General features: G+C 42.3%; 1 protein-coding gene across 1 annotated transcript in view; it reads right to left on the bottom strand.

The window, feature by feature from the left end:
* XRCC5 (X-ray repair cross complementing 5) overlaps positions 1–24943 on the bottom strand; it is a 106820-nt gene that overhangs the window by 37994 nt on the left and 43883 nt on the right. The window contains exons 14-16 of the mRNA XM_007462853.1: positions 16245–16441; positions 8288–8381; positions 6127–6196 (exon numbers count right to left, since the gene is read on the bottom strand). Of these exons, the coding sequence (XP_007462915.1) occupies positions 6127–6196; positions 8288–8381; positions 16245–16441 (361 nt within the window). The remainder of the gene's footprint in view (positions 1–6126; positions 6197–8287; positions 8382–16244; positions 16442–24943) is intronic.

Genomic DNA, 24943 nt, shown 5'->3' with positions numbered 1-24943 from the left:
TTCGCGGACCGGGGCATGAACCCGTGTCCCCTGCATCGGCAGGCGGACTCTCAACCACTGCGCCACCAGGGAAGCCCCATTAGTTACTATTTTAACAAAAGCCTAACATCCTTTCCTAAACATCTTAATTGGTTAAGAGCTTCTGCTGTTTGCCACAAGCAGTCACTTTAAGTCATTGATGAAGGCAGTTTGCACATCAGCACAACCTGGAATCAGTTTCCTTTATCAACCAGCTGGGCTTAAGAAACAATCGTGAAGACAATTCTCCAATTCAAGGAGAACCAAGCACAATGCCCTGCATGACAGTGATCTACCATGCACCATGAATGCACCATGAATTTATAGGCAATAAAGAAAAAACCAAATTGCCGTAAGTACTTCAACAGCTCTTTGCTTCACAACTCATTCTCATTAGCACTTCCTGCAAGGGTGAACTCCAAAAGCAAGTTGGGTAACACACCTTTTCTCCAAAACACCCATCATTAATTCTGTGTTTCCAGCAGCTGGCACAGGTCATCAAAGCAAGCCAGTGGGTCACTATGTTAAATGCAGGCTTGAATGGACTCTGTTCTTCTAGCTGTTCTGACACAGGGAAAGCATTCATATGCGTTCCAAATTTTCAGCCAGAGGGAAAAATATTCTGTTTTTAACATAAAAAGGGGAAAAAATACTCAGCAGGTTTAAGGCAAGCAACTTTACCACCTGGCATGAGAAAACAAAACAGTGGGAGAATGAAAATGCTGTCGTGTATCACATATAGACGTCCTTTAATGCTCTCAGGAAGAAATCTTGGTGCTCACAGAGAGCTTACCTATAGCAAACAGGATTTGTACGCTCTCTTTTCTTAACAGATAGCCAGGCTACATTTTACAAGAGCCATACTCTGTAATTAGAGATATTCTGATCTACAGATTGACAGGAATTTGAAAAGATGCTAGAAGCTGAGTAAGATTGGACAGATGCCTTTTAGGGAGAATTGTGAAAACTGAAAACACTTACTCATAAAGTGGTTGGGTGTATATGACGGTCTTTGATTTCTATGCCATGTCTTTTTTATTTTTTCTTTTTGTCTTCATTTCAATGATTTCATTTTAATTATTTGGTTAATGAGTTTTATTATATTAAAATGTAAACTTCAGAGCAGTGCTGTGCTGTCTAATGAAATGTAAGCAACCAATGAAGATGTTTAAGCCACAAGAGGCCAAGAATTGGCTCTCTGGAATCTGATCCGCATATCTGCAATAATCCGTGGAAAGTCATCTCAACTATTCTGGGCCTCAATCCATGCCACATGGAAGATGAACAAGACCCTAAGGGTCACTGATACACAATTACCATGTCAAATAATAACATACCCTTTTAGTAGGTATCCTTTACAATTCCAAATAAACTGATTTTTGTTTTCAAATGAGACTACTTGTCATTGATAAGTGAGGTGTAAAATAAGCCTGGATCATCAAGTTCTGGAGTTTAACAATTTAAAACTAGACAAGTTAAAAAGAAAGCCAGGGGCTTCCCTGGTGGCGCAGTGGTTGGGAGTCCGTCTGCCGATGCAGGGGACGCGGGTTCGTGCCCCGGACTGGGAGGATCCCACATGCCGCGGAGCGACTGGGCTCGTGAGCCATGGCCTCTGAGCCTGCGCGTCCGGAGCCTGTGCTCCGCAAGGGGAGAGGCTGCAACAGTGAGAGGCCCACATACTGCAAAAAAAAAAAGAAAGCCAGTGAAGAACAAGTAAGATAGTTAATAAAAAATATAAAAGTATAGACTAAACCTCTAGAATATGTAATCATGTATTTTCTCTCTTGTGATTAGATGGATCACTGCTATTTTGGGAAAGGACTAAGAAAGTACGTCAACTTTTATACAGCTAAAGATACTTAAAATTTTAGTTCTGTTTGTATTTAGTACCCTTCTTTCAAGACGTTCAAGGTATTTAACGGAGGTTATTTTTCTTAAATTTACCAGCTCTGTGCAAAATAATAAAGGCCATATTTCTATCTTCTTATGTTTATCTGGAAAGAGCTATAATAGGTTACATAATCCATACCCAAGATTAATACACCATTAAAAAAAGAAAATACATAACACGCACACACACAAACACACACACACACACACACACACACACACACACACACACACACACAGGAAATTTCTCCTAGATCCCAACTCTTGAGAATCCACAGGCTAGGCTTGGTTCATGGCAGAAAATCATATGTGTGTAAGTAAACAGCTGTACAAAGGGGATAGTGCTCTACCCACAGAGTTGAAAAAATTTATCTGTTTGACTTTGCTGAATAATATAATTTTATTACTAATTGTGGTAATAACATTCTGCCTAACTTTGGGAGATCTTGCAGAAGTGAATTTTAAGAAATGTCCTTTAAAATTGGAAGGATGTTGTTTGATGTATGAGAATAAGATAGGTTAGAGAACAAAGGCAGCAGACTTGAGGATGAGATGTGATCCAAACAAAGCGAGAGAGAGGAAAGAGATGTGAGAAAAATGAAATATCTCAGTAGCCACAGAATAAAGGCATCATCATCTATCAAATGGACGTGTGCACATTACACTCACTGCACATTAATCTAATGTTAAATAACAGACCCCAAATAGGAGTCCATACCACTTCTACTTAGGATGCCTTTTCTTGACAGGTTGGTTTTTCAACCAAGCAGGCTCCTGGGAATTCAGTTTGGTGGAACAGAGCTCTGCCACCCTGTCACTGCTGAGGAGTCTCTGAGAACTCTGTGGACTCAGGTTCTCCAATAATCCACAACTACACACAACAGACATCACAGATGATGGTGCTGATGTGCTTACAAATACTATGTGAGGGAAACAACCCCACTTTCACAATTGAGCGATGATTATTATACATGCAGCTGTGGTCAAGAATTTTCTATTTTAAAACTGTAGTAATAGAAGAGTGGGTGGGTAGTGAGGGAGAAGGAAAGGGACCAGAAAAAGAAGAGCACCTGAGAATCAAAGACATCTTACAGAAGCATCAACAGCCAGAAAGAACACGTTCCTGAGGTTCAGTGTTATCTACTCTATGCCAATAATCGGAGGACAAGAAACATCCCTCACACAAAAAACTAGATAAGTAAATGTGTAGCTGCCTACTGCTGATGTCAAGGGGATAGGGTCACAATACTCTCAGTTTGACTCTGCTACTAGGACGGGTGAAAGGAATTACACCCATACTTTAGTTTGTAACAACAGGTGAAAGGGCCAAGTTCTAACGAAGGGTAAAATTATTATTAATCATGCTTTTGGCAACTGAATTTAAAAAACAGATACACTAGAGAGAAGAGAAGGGCTTCTGCCTCTAGACGACCAATACTAGGGAGGCAGCTTTAAGTCCGGAGGGGTACTTTGGGCTTGCAAGGTGAGTCCTGGCTCACAAAGAGCTTAGCAAAGAGATATCCAAGCAGAAGAACAAAGGTAGAAAAGTAATGAAGAAACAAAATTTCTGGAGCTTGAAGCAAAAAAGGGAAGCCAATTTAGGACCATGAAACAGAACCAGTTGCTAACAAGTGGGCAGTCCCATTTTCTTGCAGCTCTGCACAAAGTCTGCTTTTGTGAGGTCACTGGCGATCTCTGACTGATAAGTCCCAGATGGAGGTACAGAGGGACATCCACCATCACAGCACTACAACGTGCCAGCACTCAGTCACATTCAACAGAAAAGAACCGTCTACTCAACAAAAATCCTATCTATGGGCCTAAGGTTTGAGATGCTTGACCTTATAATATTTAAACAAAGAAGCATGTAGGAAAGGAAGGCATTAGGAATCAGGAGAAATAGTACTGCTAGGTAGAAAAATCCAGTATTCGAAGGAGACATGCATTTGAATCCCTGTGTGATTTGGAGGGGAAGTTCATTTCTTCCAGTTTTACAGTTTTTCCACCTATAAAATGGGAATAATAATAATAATACCTATTCTAATCTATATGCCATCGAGGGGCCACTTGCCCTTGTTATTTTCACAAGACTGCTTTAAATCCCCAATTAGTCTAGGAGAAACACTGTTTTCCTAAGATGTAAGCAAATTCTCAGGAATTTACTCTCTCATGACCTCTTTAGACTCTGGCCTCTGGTGCTCTCAGGAGCTTTCTCCGCTCTGCCTGAAGGACTTTCAGACCCAAAACTGCCTCCTCACCAGTTTCCCCAGATGGAGCACTCCAGCCAAGCATTCCAGAGTTTTAGTGACACTGAGTATCTACAGTCATGAGCTGGGAAAGTACTGCAGAACGCTGTGCCCTTACATAAATTCATTCACTTCCTCTCCCTCTTACCTGTTCTCCTCATCCCCTTCCCTCCTGAACCAGCTCCAGTTTTTCCATTTCTACGGTGCTAGCAGCTTCCCCCTCCTCTGAACCCCGGCACTGGCCAACAACCAAACCTGGGGATACAGACTCAGTCTCTACCCCAAAGACTTATCAAAATATTTTCCCAATAAACATAATTTTCTTTTTCAGAAAATTCTGACACCAGCTGTTGGAGCTTTAATATTTTTTCCACTTGCTCACGTGACTCTGCAGGATTGCTATGTGGAATAACCGAGACAAAGAGTAAGTGCCAGCACAATGACCTGAACTAACTAGTAGGCTGCCTTTATAAGGGTGATGATGCTAGATTTAGTCCCTGAAGAGATCACACCTACACCAACCAGGAAGACCAATTACTTCCAAAGGGACAACCTTTGCCTTTGGCTGATGTAATCCATAACATATCATCACAAGATAAGAAGGCCTCAATCTGTCTTCAAAAACACAACCATGATAGATGACCGAGTCTGTTGACTTGTCACAGTGGTGTTTCTGCCCCCTTCCAAACACACAGTCACAATATGCAGCCTAGGAGACAACACAGGTTCAATGCTGTGAAAGCCTCCTTTGATTAACCCAGTATTTGAAGGAGAGAAATTCTGGAGTACTGTTTCCCCCAATCCTTCTGGAAGCTGTCACTTTAATTTTAGATTTCCTCCTTCTATTTAGACGTAGTTTTGTTTTATGTTAAAACTCAAGGTTTTCTTCTATACGTCAGTCTTTAACAGGGCAAAAAGCTCTTCCCCATTCTCAGAACACAAAACATACACACCCCACCTAAAAGAATGCAGATTACCATGAGGATGGAGCTGGTCTTCCTCAGGAAATTCTCATGGGCTTGGCCTCTGTGTTCCCACCAACAAGATTTGGCCTGGCAGATTATATGCTCTCAGCTGGTTATAACTGCCTTTGGGCAACAGCACAGGAAGTCTAGGCATCTTGCTAGGATTCTCACACTCTAAGCAGTAAGGCCTCTAGACCTACGCTAGGTACTATAGATGATTAAAAAGCTGTAGTGTTTCTAGGCATTTAGGACTCATTTCCCCCAAAATGCCAAGAAGTTGGAAGAGAAGGTTCTGTGCACACATGAACATAAACACTCAGAGAAGGCAGCTTGCAGTCCTGACCCTGGGTAGCAATAATGAATGCAATACTGTTATATACACAAACCTGCAGGATTACAATTGCCAGCTGCCATTCATTAAAGGTGAATGAACAGGAACCTGAATGCAATCAAGTGAATGAATGTCAGTCTGAGACCCTCTATCCATCCCTCAAAGCTGTTTTAGTATCAGCTCAAGCCTAAATGGAATTCTAGGTTATATCTGAAAAGACAAATGTGAGGACAGGGTCAATTTCAGAAGGATCAAATCTAAGGGCAGCAGTAAGGTCTTTCTGAGATTACTGTCAAGGGGCTGAAACTCTTAGGAGAGAACAAAAATTATATGTCTCAGAAAACAGGAAGATATGACACAAAAACGTTTTATCCCCAAAGGATTTCACTGAAGTGGAACTAAAAGCTCCAAGATTCTGGCCCCCAGTTTTCTTAACAGGGAGACCTACAAATTAGCTCGTCTCTGTTTAGCAGACCTGTGCTGAGTTTACTCTCCTGTGCTCATAATGTTACCTCGGTGAGCTTACTAACAAGGGACAGTCACAAAGATCCACCAGGAAAGAAAACTGCTATATAAGGCATTATGACCAAAGGTGACACTTACTAGTCTAGACTTAAATCAGTTAACCTAATTAACCACTCTTCCTTAACTGCAAAGCCTACGGCACATCTCTTACCTTCCTCAAAGCTGGTCTTCTTCTGCCTCACTAGAACACGGAAGTTTTCAGCAGGCTTCACACTTCCAACCTAGAAAACACCCAGAGAAAATGAAACTGCAGGTCACTTCTCTTTTTGGCAGCACCCAGGCAAGACAAGACAGCTTAATGTAATAAGTGTGTTCTCATAAAATAGAGGCAAAGACAAAGTGAAGGCCCTTTTCTGTTCATTTCCATTTCTACAGATCTGTTAAAAGCTAGTGGATTCCTGTGGTCAAAGGGCTGTCCTCTGTCCGTATTTTCACTTACCTCTCCTCATGCAAACTGACTTCTTTCCAGAGGGGTCAGAAGTATGACCCAAGGCACCCAAGGCACCAGGCGGCCCAGTTTGAAGGCTTTATGTGGAAGACTGCCTGTCCATCCTGACACCCAACCAATTAGGAACGGGAGGATTCTGCAGTGCAGGGTCAGTTCAGAATATCTTTGTTCCACTAAGATGACACGAGAAATAATAGCCTGATGCTTAATTCATTGAACTGTCCTTCCTGGGGGCTGCTGCTGACCCTTTGGCATTGAAGTTTTGGTAGACTATTTAAACATGCCCAAACTAAACATGTCCCCCAGAGTAAAAGCAAATCAGTGCTAGGTGGGAAAGTTTCAAAGATGAAATCAGCAGGATTCACACTTCCAACCTAGAACACACCCACAGACAATGAAACTGCAGGTCACTTCTCTTTTTGGCAGCACCCAGGCAAGACAAGACAGCTTAATGTAATAAGTGTGTTCTCATAAAATAGAGGCAAAGACAAAGTGAAGGCCCTTTTCTGTTCATTTCCATTTCTACAGATCTGTTAAAAGCTAGTGGATTCCTGTGGTCAAAGGGCTGTCCTCTGTCCGTATTTTCACTTACCTCTCCTCATGCAAACTGACTTCTTTCCAGAGGGGTCAGAAGTATGACCCAAGGCACCCAAGGCACCAGGCGGCCCAGTTTGAAGGCTTTATGTGGAAGACTGCCTGTCCATCCTGACACCCAACCAATTAGGAACGGGAGGATTCTGCAGTGCAGGGTCAGTTCAGAATATCTTTGTTCCACTAAGATGACACGAGAAATAATAGCCTGATGCTTAATTCATTGAACTGTCCTTCCTGGGGGCTGCTGCTGACCCTTTGGCATTGAAGTTTTGGTAGACTATTTAAACATGCCCAAACTAAACATGTCCCCCAGAGTAAAAGCAAATCAGTGCTAGGTGGGAAAGTTTCAAAGATGAAAATCTCTGCCACACTATATGGCACTTTCTGATCATACCTATGTCTTTTACCTTCCGATCCCAACCTTAATAGGGCTTAAGTTCAGCTGGAGGGGGAGAAGACAATGGGATTCTACAATGGCTGGTAAATGTTGGTACAAAATGTACTAAAGTTTCCAGTCAACTCTGGTATATAGCAGTCAGAAAAGCTCCCAGAATAAATAAGGTCATGATGTTTTTTCCTTTACTACAAGACATTGAAATAAAATCCAAATCATTTTTCAGACATTCAGTTTTTCTGAGAGCATTACTTTTTCAGGTATTACTTATTCAAAAGGTATGCCCTAGGGCGAGCTATCCTTCTTAGTATATTTGGCCAGTAGTAAGGGACAATTTTTAAGATCCACTGATTCAACATAATGCCACTTAAAACAAGGCAATACGTTCAAGTTCCAAAAACCATCCCATTAAATAAGTAAGATCTCAAGTGTCAAAGGATACCTGGTTTGGGGAAATCCTAAACTAGTGAAACCTGTTATGAAGTTGTATATTAGAAAAAAGAGAATTATACTCTTAAAGCTTACATACTTGGAGATTAAGACTCGTATCATTAACCCCCCCACACTTATCCTACCGTTGTGACTAAACAGAAAGCTGCAAAATGAAGTTACCAAAAAAACTCTACGAAAGTGATGTTTCACGCTCTATATACTATATAGTGCTCTATGTACTATATATCAATATAAATAATTCTATAGGTAATTCACTGACAATAATTAAAGGAAAAAGGAAAAAGAGTGGGATGGACTTGTATGGCTTATATGTTGAAAGGACCAAGGAAAGTGTTACGTTAAAGGACTAACAAAAATTGATACAATCTCCCCAAGCCCCAACCTTCCTGAAAAAGGGGAGCACACCAGACAAGTTCTGCTTACACGGGTGACACTGCCTTCAGCCAGGCTGGAAATACTAAAGTGGGCTTCATCTCCCTCGGTCTTCAGTTTTTTAGAGGTGGATCCCTCTTCATGGCTGGAAAAGAAATAAATGTTTGTTTGTTTGTTTTTTTTCCTCTCCCCTTAAAACAGAACAAACAATACAAAACCCAGAATTGCTAATGTGAAAAGTATAAATTTATTTTTCAAGACTCAAAAATAAGCAGCTGCACTTAGTCCTCCTTTACAAACAGCTGCCTCCCTTTCCCACCCTCTGGACCCCTGACAGCCTGACTGGAGCAGCAGTAGGGAAATCAGAATTAGCAGCTGCATCACAAAGCCCTTTCAAAAGATGAAACTGCAAGCACAGATAATGGAAACTTAGCATTTCAGTATGAAACCCATTTACCCTTCAGTTATTATTTGCTAGTTTCTGCCTGAGAATTGATAGCTATTAGCTTTCCATGTACATAGAAGACCTTTGCGTCTAATAACACCTGTCTTCTTCATCGTGTATGTGAGAGCTTTATAAGCTTCTACTTACAGCTGTTAAAACTTACTAGACAATCCTCAAACATGCAAGAGCTTGCTCTTAGAGAAGTCTTAAACTATAAAAAACCACTTTCAAAAGAAAACTTTTAATCTGTGCCTTTATAAACCTAATTCTGTCTTGGGCAATATGCTAACAGAGTCCAAAAGCATCTGTGTGATAAGGGAAAGATGACTCGGAGGAAGTATATCAAACATCTTGCTTCAAGTAACAAGCTGGCTTTAACAGCCTGCCTGAAGTCAAAAGGAGGTCAAGTCAATTGCAAAGGAGAAAAAAAATCCAAAGACTCTGCCCATAATCTCCCTTAAACTGCTGAATACAAGAGATTATGAAGACTTTTCTCCCAGACAAATAATCAATCTGGGGCAAAAGCAGCTGTCAAGAAATGGCTGAATGAGAAGGGAAATTAGTAACTAAGAGTACTATTAGTAACCATTTCTAAATGTGTTGTTTTTATTCAAAAGCCCAACTTTCAGACAGTGAGGCTTGAAGAGGTTATCCTAAAAATAAAGCAAAGTAAGACCTAAGTTAGCTTATTCAATGATATTTCAATAATGAATCTCCTCTTACAGCTAGATGAAAGAACTAAAGTAATCATTACGGCCTTACAAACAAGAATTAAGTTTTATTACTTGACATCTTTCCCATTCACCTCTTGCCTTCTTCCTTCTGAGAAGTAAAGAAGAGATAAGGGGTGAGTCATTCAGAGCCCTTTCCTTCAAGGAGAATAAGAAATAAACACACAAAGCCTTGGTGGCAAAAATGGAGGGAAAATGCACAAACCTGAGGCAGCATGAAATTCTATCAGAATTTGAGTTCTTTAAAAAAAAAACGTCACAGCCACTTCATTTAACCTTTGCCGGTTCTTCCCAAGAGAAAGACAACATGGTACTGCTGAAGATTTGGAGGAAAAAGACCCAGATTCTAGTCTCAGTTTTGCCACTGGCTAGCCCTGGAATCTTACACCTTCTTGAAGGTATTGACCGTGTATTAATTGTTGTATGTCTAGAGTTTAGAGTCTAGTAAGTTACTGTCCTCTCTGATCTTCAGTGTGTTCCTCAGGAGAACACTACAACAAAAAGTACGTATCAACTATTCACCTATTCTCTTCCAAAAATACAAATTAACTTATATAGTGGTATTAAGAAGCGTTAAACATACAAAGCACTATGCTAAGTTCCATGAGAAAACAAGGTTGAATCACATGAAGAATTTCTTAAACCCTCCCAAGTAAGATTCTAGGGAAGGAAGAATAAGGAGACATATATACTAATTCGCCAGAACTGGGCAGGTAAAGGCAAGTCCAGAAAATAGCAGAAAGTAGTGAAAATTTAATATGTTTAATAATCTCAAGGTTGAATCATTTAAAAGGATTTAATTAGGAATTTTACATATATTAAACTCATAATGTCTATATGAAGTGGGAAAGCACAATGACTCTCATCCCCAAATTATCTATGAGGGAGCTGAGCTCTGGAAGGTACACATTATCCATGCAAGGTCACAGCAGACACAGAAATGTTAACAGCTGCTGAATTTGGATGTTGGGACCCTGGATAATTTGTTGTTCTTTCTCCTCTTCTCCTTTTCTTCCATATATGAGTATAAATCTTTTTTTTTTTTTTTGCGGTACACGGGCCTCTCACTGTTGTGGCCTCTCCCGGGGCGGAGCGCAGGCTCCGGACGCACAGGCTCAGCGGCCATGGCTCACGGGCCCAGCCGCTCCGCGGCATGTGGGATCTTTCTGGACCGGGGCACGAACCCGCGTCCCCTGCATCGGCAGGCGGACTCTCAACCACTGCAGCACCAGGGAAGCCCGAGTATAAATCTTGTAATTTATTTATTTAGCCACACATTTACTTAATACTTACTATGTGTGGACCCCTAAATTAGGCTCTAGATTCTAAATATATAAAAGTTAATAATCATCACCTTCAAGAAGTTCAGCCAAATAAAAAAGATAAATATATAAACAGGCAATTAACAAAATATTGTGGTAAGCAGCACATCCCTTTGAGAGGATAGCAGGTAGCTGTGTTGGGCTGGGGCACGAAGTGCAAGCTGGGAAGTAGCGAGAGATGAGGATAGAAAATATCTAAATTGTAGACACAAACTGTGAGGAAAGAAAGTGGTTCTCCAGGTAGCTGGACAGACATTTCTCTTCCTTCTGCTTATCTGGGTTTTCTCATTTGTGTAACAGAATTTGGTCTTAAGCTGAAGGTAATGGAAAGCCATGAAAGCAAAGGTTTTTAATCAGGCATCCAAGGATGACATCAAGGAATTTGTGAACCACCTAAAACTACATGCAAAATTTATTATGTTAGGGCATTTTCCTGGGGAGAGGGTTCACAGTTTTTATCAGATTATCCAAAGGGTCCATCACACACAAACACACACAGATTAAGAATCACTGCATTAAAGAATTTTAAGCAAGGGAGTGATGTGATCAGATTTGTTTTTAAAAACATCACTCAGATAGCAGAATGCAGAATGGATGGGAAGGGGCTAAGACTGGAATTAGGGGAATCAGTCAAGGGGTTATCTCAGTAAAGCAGGCTAAAATGAAACCTACATAAAAGCAATGGCAGTGGGTGATGCTAGTAAGAACTAACTCACCATCAGTCATGAAGCCAAGCATACGAGTCAGCTATTGTTAATGTCCCTTTACAGTTAAGCAAACCAAGGCTCAAAAGGGCCTGACCTTGTCTAAAGCACACAGTAAGGGGTCCACAGCTAACTCTGGACTTTTAACCACTCTCCTAAACAGCCTCCTAAAAGGCAGGTATTTGTTATCACAACTTGGCACAGAGCAACTTGCCAATTTTAACCACTATTAAAAAGAAATACTTGGGTTCTGATCCAAATCAATGCTATTAGCCACTGTACTAACCTGAAGCAAAAGGAGTGAACTTGAGGTAAATCTAATACAACTTGGTAAGCCAATTAGATGTGGGGAGTGAAGAAAAGGGATGACTCCCTGGAAATTAGGTGTCATTCATTGAAATAGAGAATAATAGCATGAAGAGGGGGTTGAAAGGAGTGCAGAAAGAGAAAGAAGGTGATGAAGTCACTTCTGGACATACTGACCTTGAGTAATCTGCAGACACTTTAGATCCAGTGGATAAAATGGAAGTATATTAAGATAGACAAGATTTGTAGTCATTTTTGGAGACCCATATGTGAAATATTGATAATAAAGGTCTTAGGTTGTGCAGTCTGGCATAATCGTTGAGATGGTAAGCTCTGGGGTCAAACTGCCTGCGTTTAAATCCATCTCCATTGCTTAACCAGCTGTGATCCTGAGGAAGTTTCTTATCTCCTCTAAGCCTCAGTGTCCTCAGCTTTAAGATGAAGTGAATAAAGGAACCTACTTCATAAGATGGCCAAAAGGGGCTTCCCTGGTGGCGCAGTGGTTGAGAGTCCGCCTGTCGATGCAGAGGACGTGGGTTCGTGCCCTGGTCCGCGAAGATCCCACGTGCCGCAGAGCAGCTGGGCCCGTGAGCCGTGGCCGCTGAGCCTGCGCGTCCGGAGCCTGTGCTCCGCAACGGGTGAGGCCACAACAGTGAGAGGCCCGTGTACCGCAAAAAAAAAAAAGATGGCCAAAAGGATGCAAACAGATAACACATACCTGTATCCAATAAATGTCAGCTCTTTCAGAGGAGAAGTCCTACAAAACATCAACATTTAAGGTTGGTGGGGAAAGAAAAGCAGCCCCCAGAGGAATCTGAGAGGGAGCCTGTCAAAGGTTTAGAGAGAAAAATCTGGAGAATCTGAAGTTAAGGAGTTTCAAGAGGGAAAGGATAACTGACAATGTCATGTGCCACAAAGAGGTCAAGAAAGAAAAAGGGGCTTCCCTGGTGGCGCAGTGGTTGAGAGTCCGCCCGCCAATGCAGGGGACGCGGGTTCGTGCCCCGGTCCGGGAGGATCCCACATGCCGCGGAGCGGCTGGGCCCATGAGCCGTGGCCGCTGAGCCTGCGCGTCCGGAGCCTATGCTCCGCAATGGGAGAGGCCCGCGTACCGCAAAAAAAAAAAAGAAAGGAAGAAAAGGACTGCCACGCTTAAGTAAATCCAGCAGTTAGTGTCTTTTAGAAGACCAGTTTCAGGGCAGTGGTGGGGGCAGAAGGCCGAGCCAGGGGGTGCTAGGAAAAGAAGCAGTATAGGCTCTTCTGCTAATAAGCCTGGCTATGGAAGGAAAGATGATGATAACAGGTAGTAATTAGAGAGAGGAAACTGAGGGGATTACTTCATTTTCTTTTAGAGGAAAGAAACAAAATGTTAATGTGTGGAGGGAAAGGAGTTGGTACAGAGGGAGAAGCTGAAGATACAGAAGGAAGGAAGAAATTATCAGTGGACTGAGGTACCAGATGGGACAGAAACAGCATCCCAGGACATAGGTGAAAGGATGAACTTGGGACAGGATGAGGTTCCCTCTTCCACTGAGGCAGGAAAAAAGGAAGTAAAGGCAGATGCAATACAGATATGTTTTTAGGTAACATGGGTCAGAAAACTGAGACGTTCCCACCTACTGGCCTCTATTTTCTCTGTGAAATCGCCATCATGACCGTCGCCACTGCCGTAGTTGGTGAATATGTGCTAGGGACAGGACTAGGATTTTGTAAATCATCTCTTCGCAAACACTATATTCTTACTACGTGTTCGGCACTGTGCCATTCTAGGGTAACAACAGTGAACAGTATATATTACTCAACTAACCTGCATGACAACTCTATGAGACAAATATTCCTATTATCCCTATTTACTCATGAGGAAACTGAGGCTTAGGGAGGATAAGCAGCTTGCAACTAAGGTCACACTGCAGAGCAAGGGGGACCAACTCACACTGTCTTGACCCTGGAGTCTGAAGTCTTAGCCAGTAAAACCAGGTGAGGTTGGTCTCTGACAGTAAGTAGGGACTGGGTCTTAGGGGACTTGAAAAAAGTAGAAAACTTTACACTATTTGCATATAGAGATAAAAAGAAATCAAGATCACATATTAGTTCCACAGGCAGGATCAGACCTCAGATGTCCCTATTCTCATGTAAGTTCTGTCCAAGAGATGATGTTTTCATTTCAAGGGTGTTCAGCAACATTAAGGGAAGCAATGCTTTTCTGTGATAAGGGTAATATTCAGTACATTTTTGGAATGCAGTGTGAGATGGTGCTTTTACCCTCTTGAACTGAAGAAATCACTTCAACACTAGGGATTGAACAGGTTCAGCATGAATAGTAGATCTTCTCAAACATTCAATGTTTTTATTGATAATGACAGTATTACTGCTCTGGGTTTTGACTACTGCCTTCCCTCCAAATAGTTTAAAGTCCTTTAATATCTGTGATTTTACTGTTACAATGTCTCTTACGATGAGCCTGTTTTTAGATGAAGGAACTCTCATAAAGGTAAAATTATTTAACCAAAATTAGATCAAGAGTGAAAAAGCTGGAATGAAAACTAGAGACTCCCAGCTCAGAGGTCTTTCCTTGGGCTCTGACACTTCCTGAACAGATATTTGCCCCTACCCCCCAATCTCAGCCCCTCATCCGTATACTGGAAGTATGTACCCTGGATACAGGGATGCTAAATATACACAAAAACATAGCTGGTTGTTAGCAATCTTTCTTTCCCTTAGGGAGACCACCTGTAAAGCTGGTTGGAGCCTTATCACAAAAATTGAGTGGCTGTAAGAATCCTGCAGGACTGAGTCATTCTTGAATATAGGAGGTGCTCAATAAATATTTGTTAAATGTGTCATCTCTGCAGTTCTTAAAAACTAAGACTTCTGAGAAGGAAGAGTAGAGAATTGGGGTGTGCGTAGGTGTGTGCGCGCAAGATTATTCTCCGGCCCCCGGCAGCTAATTTGGCTGTGTGGCAAACCAAACCCATTATGGGGGCAGAGAACAAGAAGCCTGGCAGGCTCAAGCCTCCTGAAAGAGTGAGAGACGGGAACAGGGCTGAAGGTGTAATCACAGCAGGGATCAAATCACAGAACAGCCTTCTGGGTCTAGCTGGTATGTTTTTTTTTTAACCAGCTAATTTACAGTTTAATCAACAGGAGGAGGAGAAAATGGCCCACTTTCCCACAATACCAGAAGGTAATCAAGATCATGAACTGGAGCTTTAATACAGAGAGGGAACAGCCATATGACTGCAGAGGAGACTAAGGCAAGGCTGTCATGGGAAGAAAAGGACTCAGAATTTTACTGAACTGTTCTAAGATACGAATCCAGAGGGATCTAGGTAAATGAGGAAAGCAGAAGGAGATTTTTAGTGACAGTCTTCCTATGTAGAAGAAGGCATGACAGACTAAAAAGAAACATAAAAGCCTCCAGGATGTGTTAGAAATGTACATGAGAGAATCTTTCAATCCCATGATTGTTTTTTTTTTCTTTTCCCCCCAATTCTGACAAAGTTTGGGGTATTAACCTCTAAAAAGCCACCGAAAATGCAAACCTGTCTTTTCAACTTGGCAGATAATTCACTAAATTTACAATTTACAGAACCCTGTAAACAGAAGGTTTCTGGAAATTACTCAATACTGGTCCAATGGGGTATTTACAAATACAAGCTTTACTTTGTCAATACAGACACAGCCATGGGAAGGAACTCAAAGAAAAAGGGAAAAAATTGTGATCTAAAACTGGATCTTGGAATGCAACCTAAAGAAATGAGTAGATCATTTTGATTTGGGGGGAAAAGGCACCAATAATAAAACCAAAACCTGGTAAAATCAATGTCATACACCCAAATAATTCTGGATAAGAACAGCTTCTTAAAGTTTGTTTTTGTTCTGCTTTGAATGGAAACTGATATAATTCTAAACAGACTTGATGTGGGGAAAAAACACAATAGCTACCTGAGAGCTTGATCTAAGGATATGAAAACCATTTTACAATCCTTAAACTACACCTCACTAATGGTATATCCAAGCACATCAACACAGTAACAGCACAACTACAGAGGGCCAGGTTTTTCATTCTCCTTCCCATTTTCCCTCCCAAAATCTCGCCGATATTCTCCTGACACCTTACCTCCAAAACGTAAAACCTTACGACTTTCACCCCTCTCCTCTCATCCTCAGCACTTTACTTTAAAAATGTTAAAATTCAGTCTTAGATATTCAAAGATTGTTTGTCTTCCTATATATATAATTCATCAAGAATCTGATGCTGATCAAAAAGTCACAACCCCAAAGGTAGCTCTAATTTCTAGGTGCACAAGGATAAAATATATCTACAGTGGACAGATGTGAGAAACCAGGATTTGCAATGCAAGACTCAAATAGCAAAAGGTTTCTTCCTCCCACCATTGTGATTCCACAAACCCAGGTTGCAACCCTTAATGCCACAGCCCCTCTAAGACCACAACCAATCTTTGTGTTCCAGCGTCACACACAGCTCCATCGAGTACTCACTTATCTGGGAAAATGTCCTGAGCAGTCACTTGGTCCTTTTTCTTGAGGACTTCAGTCAGAGGGAAAAGGGTCTTTATTTTAGAGACAGGAACCTGACATTTAGCTGTCACCTCAGTGGGGGGATCCAGCATATTCAAAATGTGTTGCTGAATTGGGGGCAGAGGCTCCTGGGGATGTAAAGCTCTGTGCAGCAGACACTGTGGAAAAGGCATAAGGATTTTAAAACGCAGACATAGACATCACACACAGCTTCATTACACTCTTCTGATCAGGGATCCTCATTCTGTAATTTGGGAGGGTTATGGGATTCCTACCATATGTAAAAGACAGCAAAGAGGGTGGACCCAGAACCGCCTTGGTCAGCAGGACGTTGGTAACGTCTAAAAGCAACTGTAAAACAGATCTAAGCCTAGCGGCACCGTCAGCTGAAGCCCTCCTGGAAAGGAGCCTCATCTCATAAAAAGAGGTCACTGCTCTGACTACTTGGAGGATATACGAGGTTCCCTGAGATGCAATTCCAAAAGCCTCTGACAATCTGCGATGATAACTTTTTGGTTATAATCCTTTAACCTCCCTTCAGCATGCTGTGCTTTCTCCCTTGCACAACCTTAGAAGACAACCTAAGGTGGATGAATCAGGTGCTAAAGGGGAGGTGCCCATGCTCAGTGAGTCCCAGGATGAACACTGTGGAAGAGATGAGACGCTGGTCTGTCCCCAAACCCCCCCGAGGGCCGAGCCTGGGCTACTCTCCACCCATCTACTCACCTCCGTCCATCTCCACTATCCCGCACTTGTCTAGGCACCATCCCCTCTCACATGGGCTACCACAATCCCCTCCTAACTGGTCTCCCTGCATCCACTTTCACGGCTCTACTGTAGCTCAAGTCATCTTAAAACAGGTTCCTTTCCATATCCTACAGTCAACCCTAACACAGCCCCTGCATGCCTCCCTCCTCCTTGCTCACCCCAGCTGCCCCGTTAGACTGGTTTCCTCCTGCTTCACGCATCTGCCAGCTCACTCCAGACTTTGGGTTCTGTGCTTAACGCTGCCTCAGCCTCTTCTGCCTTCCCTTACATCTCAACAGAGCTGGCCCTTTTTAAAATCATTCTGTTCTTTGCTAAATTATCATCTCTTCTGAGAGGATTTCCCTGACACCGTATGAAGGAATCCTTTACCCCCATGTTAGCACCCTGTCATTCTCTATCATTAAACTTGTCTTATATTTCTTATAGTATTTATCATTATCTAAAATTATCTCATCAATTTTTTAGTTTATCTGTTTGTTACCTCCACTTACCCCTTGAAAGTAGAGATCTTGTTTGTCTTGTCTACTGCTGAATTCCAAGTACTGAAAAGAGCACCCCACACATGATAAGCACCTAAAAAGTACTGGCTGAGTGAATAAAGCGCTCTTTCTCAGAACTCTACAGAAGAGGTGACAGAGGTGTCAGGAAGCAGCACCAGGAGTGGGGCCAAGATCAAGCCAGGGCAGGTTCTCCGCTGCTCACACACGTTGAGATCCGGACCGCAAGCCACTCCCATTTAATCACTGACACTGCTTTCAGACTACCAGGCCTTGGCAGTAGTGTTATCTGCCCAGAACAGTAAGTATTCTAAAAGGAGTGCAGGAATGTAATCAAAAAATGAGATAATCGTTAAGAAAAAAAGAAAAAAAATGAAACTCTCAATTCATTGATGTTTTACTTCCCTTGCTAGACGATAATTCCAAAATTAGGTTGGAGAACAAGGCTCCTATTCCCACCTTTGAACAATTTATATGTTAGTAATTGTAAAGAAAAAAATGGAGCTGAATAGCTCCTGCAATTTTTAAATTACTGTTTCATATCACAAGGTATATGATTTAAACTAGTCCATGGATTGTTTTCGTACCCTGCAAAAATGGAAGCTAGACTTCTCGGTTCTAAAAAATAAAGATACTTGGGCTTAAACAGTAAATGTCATCAGAGTCAATGTTCTACAAATTCAGAAAACCCTGAAGTATGTATTAAATAGCACTTTCCTCTAGGAATTTCATGTTCTGCTCCCGATTTCAAGAGACCAACCCCAAGCCTTCCTTCTCCTAGTAAATTCATTGTTTCAGAGCCTGACTCCTGCTTTCCTTTTCCATAATTACTCTACTTTCCCTGGAGCATCAATGACATTAGGCCTGTTTAATGTAAAGCAAAAGGGGAAACCAAAAAGATCCCAAATCCTGTGAATCTACCCCAACCTTCTAATACATAATTTGCAATTCACAGCGCTCACCTTCAGGTCAGTTATTAAAATACCAAAAACAGGGCTTCCCTGGTGGTGCAGTGGTTAAGAATCCGCCTGCCAGTGCAGGGGACACGGGTTCGAGCCCTGGTCTGGGAAGATCCCACATGCCGCGGAGCAACTAAGCCCGTGCGCCACAACTACTAAGCCCACGTGCCACAACTACTGAAGCCTGTGCGCCTAGAGCCCGTGCTCCGCAACAAGAGAAGCCACCGCAATGAGAAGCAAGCGCACTGCAACGAAGAGCAGCCCCCGCTCGCCGCAACTAGAGAAAGTGTGCGTGCAGCAACGAAGACCCCAATGCAGCCAAAAATAAATAAATAAATAAATTTATTTTTAAAAAATAATAATAATAAAATACTAAAAACAGCTTCCAAAGCCCTAAAGATGTAAGCAGAAATCCAACACCCAACATAGCAGACTACCTCGCAAATACTCTGGAAGATTCTGTGATATCCAAGTGACATTTTTGGGAAAAGAACTCTGGACTCCAGGCAATTCTTTCAAATAGTGTCATCACCCATAAGTCAGTAATAAGGGACCCACAAGAGCTGTTCTAAAGCATCACCCTCTCATATTTTCTTAAAGGTCACATTTTAGATAAAGCTAAGTAGGATAAAAATTCAATCAAAAAAATTCCAATTCATTTAAAAAAAAAGGTTATGAGAAAGTGACACTTTTTAGTAGCTGAGAAGCTGAGATCTCAGTCCTCAAACTACTTAATTTCTCCTTCAAGCAACCCGTTTTCCTTGATGTGATTTTTACAATTTGAAAAAGACTAGAGAAAAAACTGCAGGCCACCTGGCTAGCTCGTAAGTTACTGATATGTTGATTTCAGCAACCCAGTATCAATTATTTAAAAGGCAGTATTAACTGTACACTTGACAAAAGACTTATTTTTCAGCATTTCTTTCCAAAATTAGAATTAAATTAACCTCTTGCCAACAAGTTGATTACTAACCTTGCCCTCCTTCTGCCCCCTACTCCCAGCTCATTTACTCTTAGTCATAGCTATTTTAGAAGAAAAAAAAAAGTCTCCCTGGGTCCTACATCCTCCTGTAGCTTCCTGGATCCTCTCTCTCTCTCTTCCCTTCATCAGTAAAGGTTTCTCCTACAGGTACTGTAATCTGGCTAACGCCCCACCACTCTACTCCCACTGGGCCCTCAAAGTCATCAAAGACTTCACTACAAACCCCAAAGGCCCTTTGCCAGGCTCAGCTCTCTTCACCACTGTGCAATGTCTGATTTGTGACTCTTTCCTTTCCAACACTCTTCTAGTTCTTTCTGTTTCTCTGACCTTTTGGGGAGGGTGGAGGTAGGAACACTTTCATTTCTGGCAGCTTTTCTGTCTATCCCTAATTGTCCAATCACGGTGGTGTTCAGGACTTCATTCTCCCTCCTTCTCACTCAACAGACTCTCCCAGGTGACCTCATTCACTTCTGTTTCTACCTAAATGAGGAGGACTCTCAAATCTATACATTTAGTTCTGAACGCTCTCCTGGGCTCTGCACCCCTATTTCCAACTTCCCACTAAGTGTCTGTACTGGGACAGCCAACAGATAACTCAAATTTAACACGTGAAAGCATACATGAGTTACCTTTTCTGTCTGTTCATTCTATATTCCTTATCATAATTAATGGTGACATCATCCTTCCAGTCATCCAAGCTAGGATTCTGTTATCTTCAATTCCTATTTCTCATCAACCACCATCCAATCCCTTAAGTCCTATCTACTCTACCTTCTAAATTTTCTCCCCTCCACTCTCCATCACTACTTTAATTCAAGTCTTCCTGGGGACCACTGCAGGTTTCCTAACTGGTCTCTAGTCCATTTCCCATGCCACCATCAGACCTATTTTCTAAAAATCATGTCACCCACCTGCTGACAAAATCCTTTAGTGATTACCCACTGCCTACAGGATAAAATAAAAACTACTGGCTCTTCATGACCTGTCTGCTACCTGCTACCTTTTCCACCATTTTCCCATAGAGCCTATTCTCCAGCCAAATGGAACTATTTGTGGATCCCTAAATACATCACACTTCTTTGTGTTTTCTTGCTTCTGCATGTGCTCCTTCTCTTGCCTGCATGCCCACAGCACATCACACACTGCCCTTATTCCTAAATGAAATCTTCCTGAAGTCACTCACCTGCAAGAATCTCTCTTTCCTCTTATTCCCACAGTATACTGTACCCACCACTATTGTGCCTATTGGTTTTATCTCTCTCTTCTCCTCTCACTCCTCTGGAGGGGTCCTTTCAGGTAATGAGCTCATAGTATCACCAGCACGTGATACATTGTTAGTACTCAATAAATACTTGTTTTAGAAAAAGTGAATTCAATTTATACATACCCTAGCAATGCTCCTTCTTTATACAGACAGGCCATGTTAACAACTCCCCGAGGGGGACCTTCAAGATGGCGGAGGAGTAAGACACGGAGATCACCTTCCTCCCCACAAATACATCAGAAATACATCTACATATGGAACAGCTCCTACAGAACACCTACTGAACGCTGGCAGAAGACCTCAGACCTCCCAAAAGGCAAGAAACTCCCCACGTACCTGGGTAGGGCAAAAGAAAAAAGAAAAAACAGACACAAAAGAATAGGGACAGGACCTGCACCTCGGGGAGGGAGCTGTGAAGGAGGAAAAGTTTCCACACACTAGGAAGCCCCCTCACTGGCAGAGATGGGGGGTGGTGGGGGGAAGCTTCAGAGCCACGGAGGAGTGCGCAGCAACAGGGGTGCAGAGGGCAAAGTGGAGAGATTCCTGCACAGAGGATCGGTGCCGACCAGCACTCAACAGCCCGAGAGGCTTGTCTGCTCACCCGCCGGGACGGGCAGGGGCTGGGAGCTGAGGCTCTGGCTTCGGAGGTCAGATCCCAGGGATAGGACTGGGGTTGGTGGCGTGAACACAGCCTGAAGGGGGCTGGTGCGCCACAGCTAGCCGGGTGGGAGTCTGGGAACAAGTCTGCACCTGCCGGAGAGGCAAGAAACTGTTGCTTTGCGGTGCGCGAGGAGAGGGGATTCCTTCCCCGTCTGCCAACAGAAGGCAGAGCACTGCCTAAACGAGCTCCAAAAAGGGCGTGAGCCGCGGCTATCAGCTCAGACCCCAGAGATGGGCATGAAACACTAACGCTGCTGCTGCAGCCACCAAGAATCCCGTGTGCAAGCACAGGTCACTATCCACACCCCCAACCCCCCAGGAACCTGTGCAGCCCGCCACTGCCAGGGTCCCGTGATCCAGGGACAACTTACCCGGGAGAACAGACGGCGTACCTCAGGCTGGTGCAATGTCACACTGGCCTCTGCCGCCGCAGGCTCGCCCCGCATTCCAATTATAACTACTGTACCCCTCCCTCTCCCCAGCATGAGTGAACCAGAGCCCCCTAATCAGCTGCTGCTTTAACACCGTCCTGTCTGGATGGGAAAAGATGCCTGAAGGCAACCTACACACAGAGGTGGGGCCAAATCCAAAGCTGAACCCCAGGAGCTGTGCGAACAAAGAAGAGAAAGGGAAATCTCTCCCAGCAGCCTCAGGAGCAGTGGATTAAATCTCCACAGTCAACTTGAGGTATGCTGCATCTGTGGAATACTTGAATAGACAACGAATCATCCCAAATTGAGGAGGTGGACTTTGGGAGCAACTGCAGACTTGGTTTTTCTGTCTGCAACTAATTTGTTTCTGATTTTTATGTTTACCTTAGTTTAGTTTTTAGCACTTGTTATCACTGGTGGATTTGTTTATTGGTTTGGTTGCTCTCTTCCTTTATTTAAATTATTTTTTATTATTTTAATAATTTAAAAAATTTTATTGATTGATTGACTGATTGATTTTTCCCTTCTTTTTTTCTCCCTTGTCTTCTGAGCCATGTGGCTGACAGGGTCTTAGTGCTCCGGTCTGGTGTCAGGCCTGAGCCTCTGAGGTGGGAGAGCCGAGTTCAGGACACTGGACCACCAGAGACCTCCCAGCCCCAAGTAATTATCAATCGGCCAGAGCTCTCCCAGAGCTCTCCGTCTCAATGCTAAGACCCTGCTCCACCCAGCGGCCAGCAAACTCCAGCGCTGGATGCCCCATGCCAAACAACTAGTAAAAACAACCTCACCCATTAGCAGAGAGGCTGCCTAAAATCATACTAAGTTCACAGACACCCCAAAACACACCACCAGACGCAGCCCTGCCCACCAGAAACACAAGATCCAGCCCCACCCAACAGAACACAGGCACCAATTCCCTCCACCAGGAAGGCTACACAAGCCACTGAACCAACCTTACCCACTGGGGGCAGACACCAAAAACAATGGGAACTATGAACCTGCAGCCTGTGAAAAGGAGCCCCCAAATACAGTAAGTTAAACAAAATGAAAAGACAGAGAAATAAACAGCAGATGAAGAAGCAAGGTAAAAACCCACCAGACCAAACAAATGAAGAGGAAATAGGCAGTCTACCAGAAAAAGAATTCAGAGTAATGATAGTACACATGATCCAAACACTTGGAAACAGAATGAAGAAAATACAAGAAATGTTTAACATGGACTCAGAAGAAAAACAATGATGAACAACACAATAAATAAAATTAAAAATTCTCTAGAAGGAGTCAAGAGCAGAATAACTGAAGCAGAAGAACGGATAAGTGACCTGGAAGATAAAATAGTGGAAATAACTACTGCAGAGCAGAATAAAGAAAAAAAAATGAAAAGAATTCAGGACAGTCCCAGACACCTCTGGGACAACATAAAATGCGCCAACATTTGAATTATAGTGGTCTCAGGAGAAGAAGAGAAAAAGAAAGGGTCTGGGAAACTATTTGAAGAGATAATAGTTGAAAACTTCCCTAACATGGGAGGGGAAATAGTCAATCAAGTCCAGGAAGCACAGAGAGTCCCATACAGGATAAATCCAAGGAGAAACATGCCAAGACACATACTAATCAAACTATCAAAAGTTAAATACAAAGAAAAAATATTAAAAGCAGCAGGGAAAAGCAACAAATAACATACAAGGGAATCCCCATAAGGTTAAGAGCTGATCTTCCAGCAGAAACTCTGCAAGCCACAAGGGAGTGGAAGGACCTATTTAAAGTGATGAAAGGGAAAAACCTACAACCAAGATTACTCTACCCAGCAAGGATCTCATTCAGATGTGATGGAAATATTAAAACCTTTACAGACAAGCAAAAGCTAAGAGAATTCAGCACCAACAAACCAGCTTTACAACAAATGCTAAAGGAACTTGTCTAGGCAGGAAACACAAGAGAAGGAAAAGACCTACAAAAACAAACCCAAAACAATTAAGAAATGGTAACAGGAACATACATATTGATAATTACCTTAAATGTAAATGGATTAAATGCTCCAACCAAAAGACATAGATGGTCAATGGATACAAAAACAAGATCCATATACGTACTGTCTACAAGAGACCCACTTCAGATCTAGGGACACATACAGACTGAGAGTGAAGGGATGGAAAAAGATATTCCATGCAAATGGAAATCAAAAGAAAGCTGGAGCAGCAATTCTCATATCAGACAAAATAGACTTTAAAATAAAGACTGTTACAAGAAACAAAGAAGAACACTACATAATGATCAAGGGATAAATCCAAGAAGAAGATATAACAATTGTAAATATTTACGCACCCAACACAGGAGCACCTTAATACATAAGGCAAATGCTAATAGCCATAAAAGGAGAAATCGACAGTAACACAATAACAGTGGGGGACTTTAATACCCCACTTTCACCAATGGACAGATCATCAAAAATGAAAATAAATAAGGAAACACAAGCTTTAAATGACACATTAAACAAGAGGGACTTAACTGATGTCTATAGGACATTCCATCCAAAAACAACAGAATACCCTTTCTTCTGAAGTGCTCATGGAACATTCTCCAGGACAGATCATATGTTGGGTAACAAATCAAGCCTTGGTAAATTTAAGAAAATTGAAATCGTATCAAGTATCTTTTCCGACAACACTGCTATGAGACTAGACATAAATTACAGGGGAAAAAAAACTGTAAAAAATACAAACACATGGAGGCTAAACAATACACTACTAAATAACCAAGAGATCACTGAAGAAATCAAAGAGGAAATCAAGAGATACCTAGAAACAAATGACAATGAAAACACAATGACCCAAAACCTATGGGATGCAGCAAAAGCAGTTCTAAGAGGGAAGTTTAATAGCAATACAATCCTACCTCAAGAAATAAGAAACTAGAGGCTGGGGGAGGTGCTGACCTTGAGAGCGCACACGGGAGGCGCAGGTGCAGCACAGGAGAATCCAGCTTTGCAGAAATTGGGGAAACCACTGCTTGCAGAGGGGACAAAAATGCAAAACCCTGCGGCATGAACTAACTTGGAATATTTTGGGAACGAAAAAAAGGCCTGCCTTGTTGGAGCAT

This window comes from Lipotes vexillifer, unplaced genomic scaffold (genome assembly GCF_000442215.2).
Source record: "Lipotes vexillifer unplaced genomic scaffold, Lipotes_vexillifer_v1.1 scaffold1518, whole genome shotgun sequence".
NCBI classification, from domain to species: domain Eukaryota; kingdom Metazoa; phylum Chordata; class Mammalia; order Artiodactyla; family Lipotidae; genus Lipotes; species Lipotes vexillifer.
This window is presented reverse-complemented; position numbering and strand designations above follow the sequence as displayed.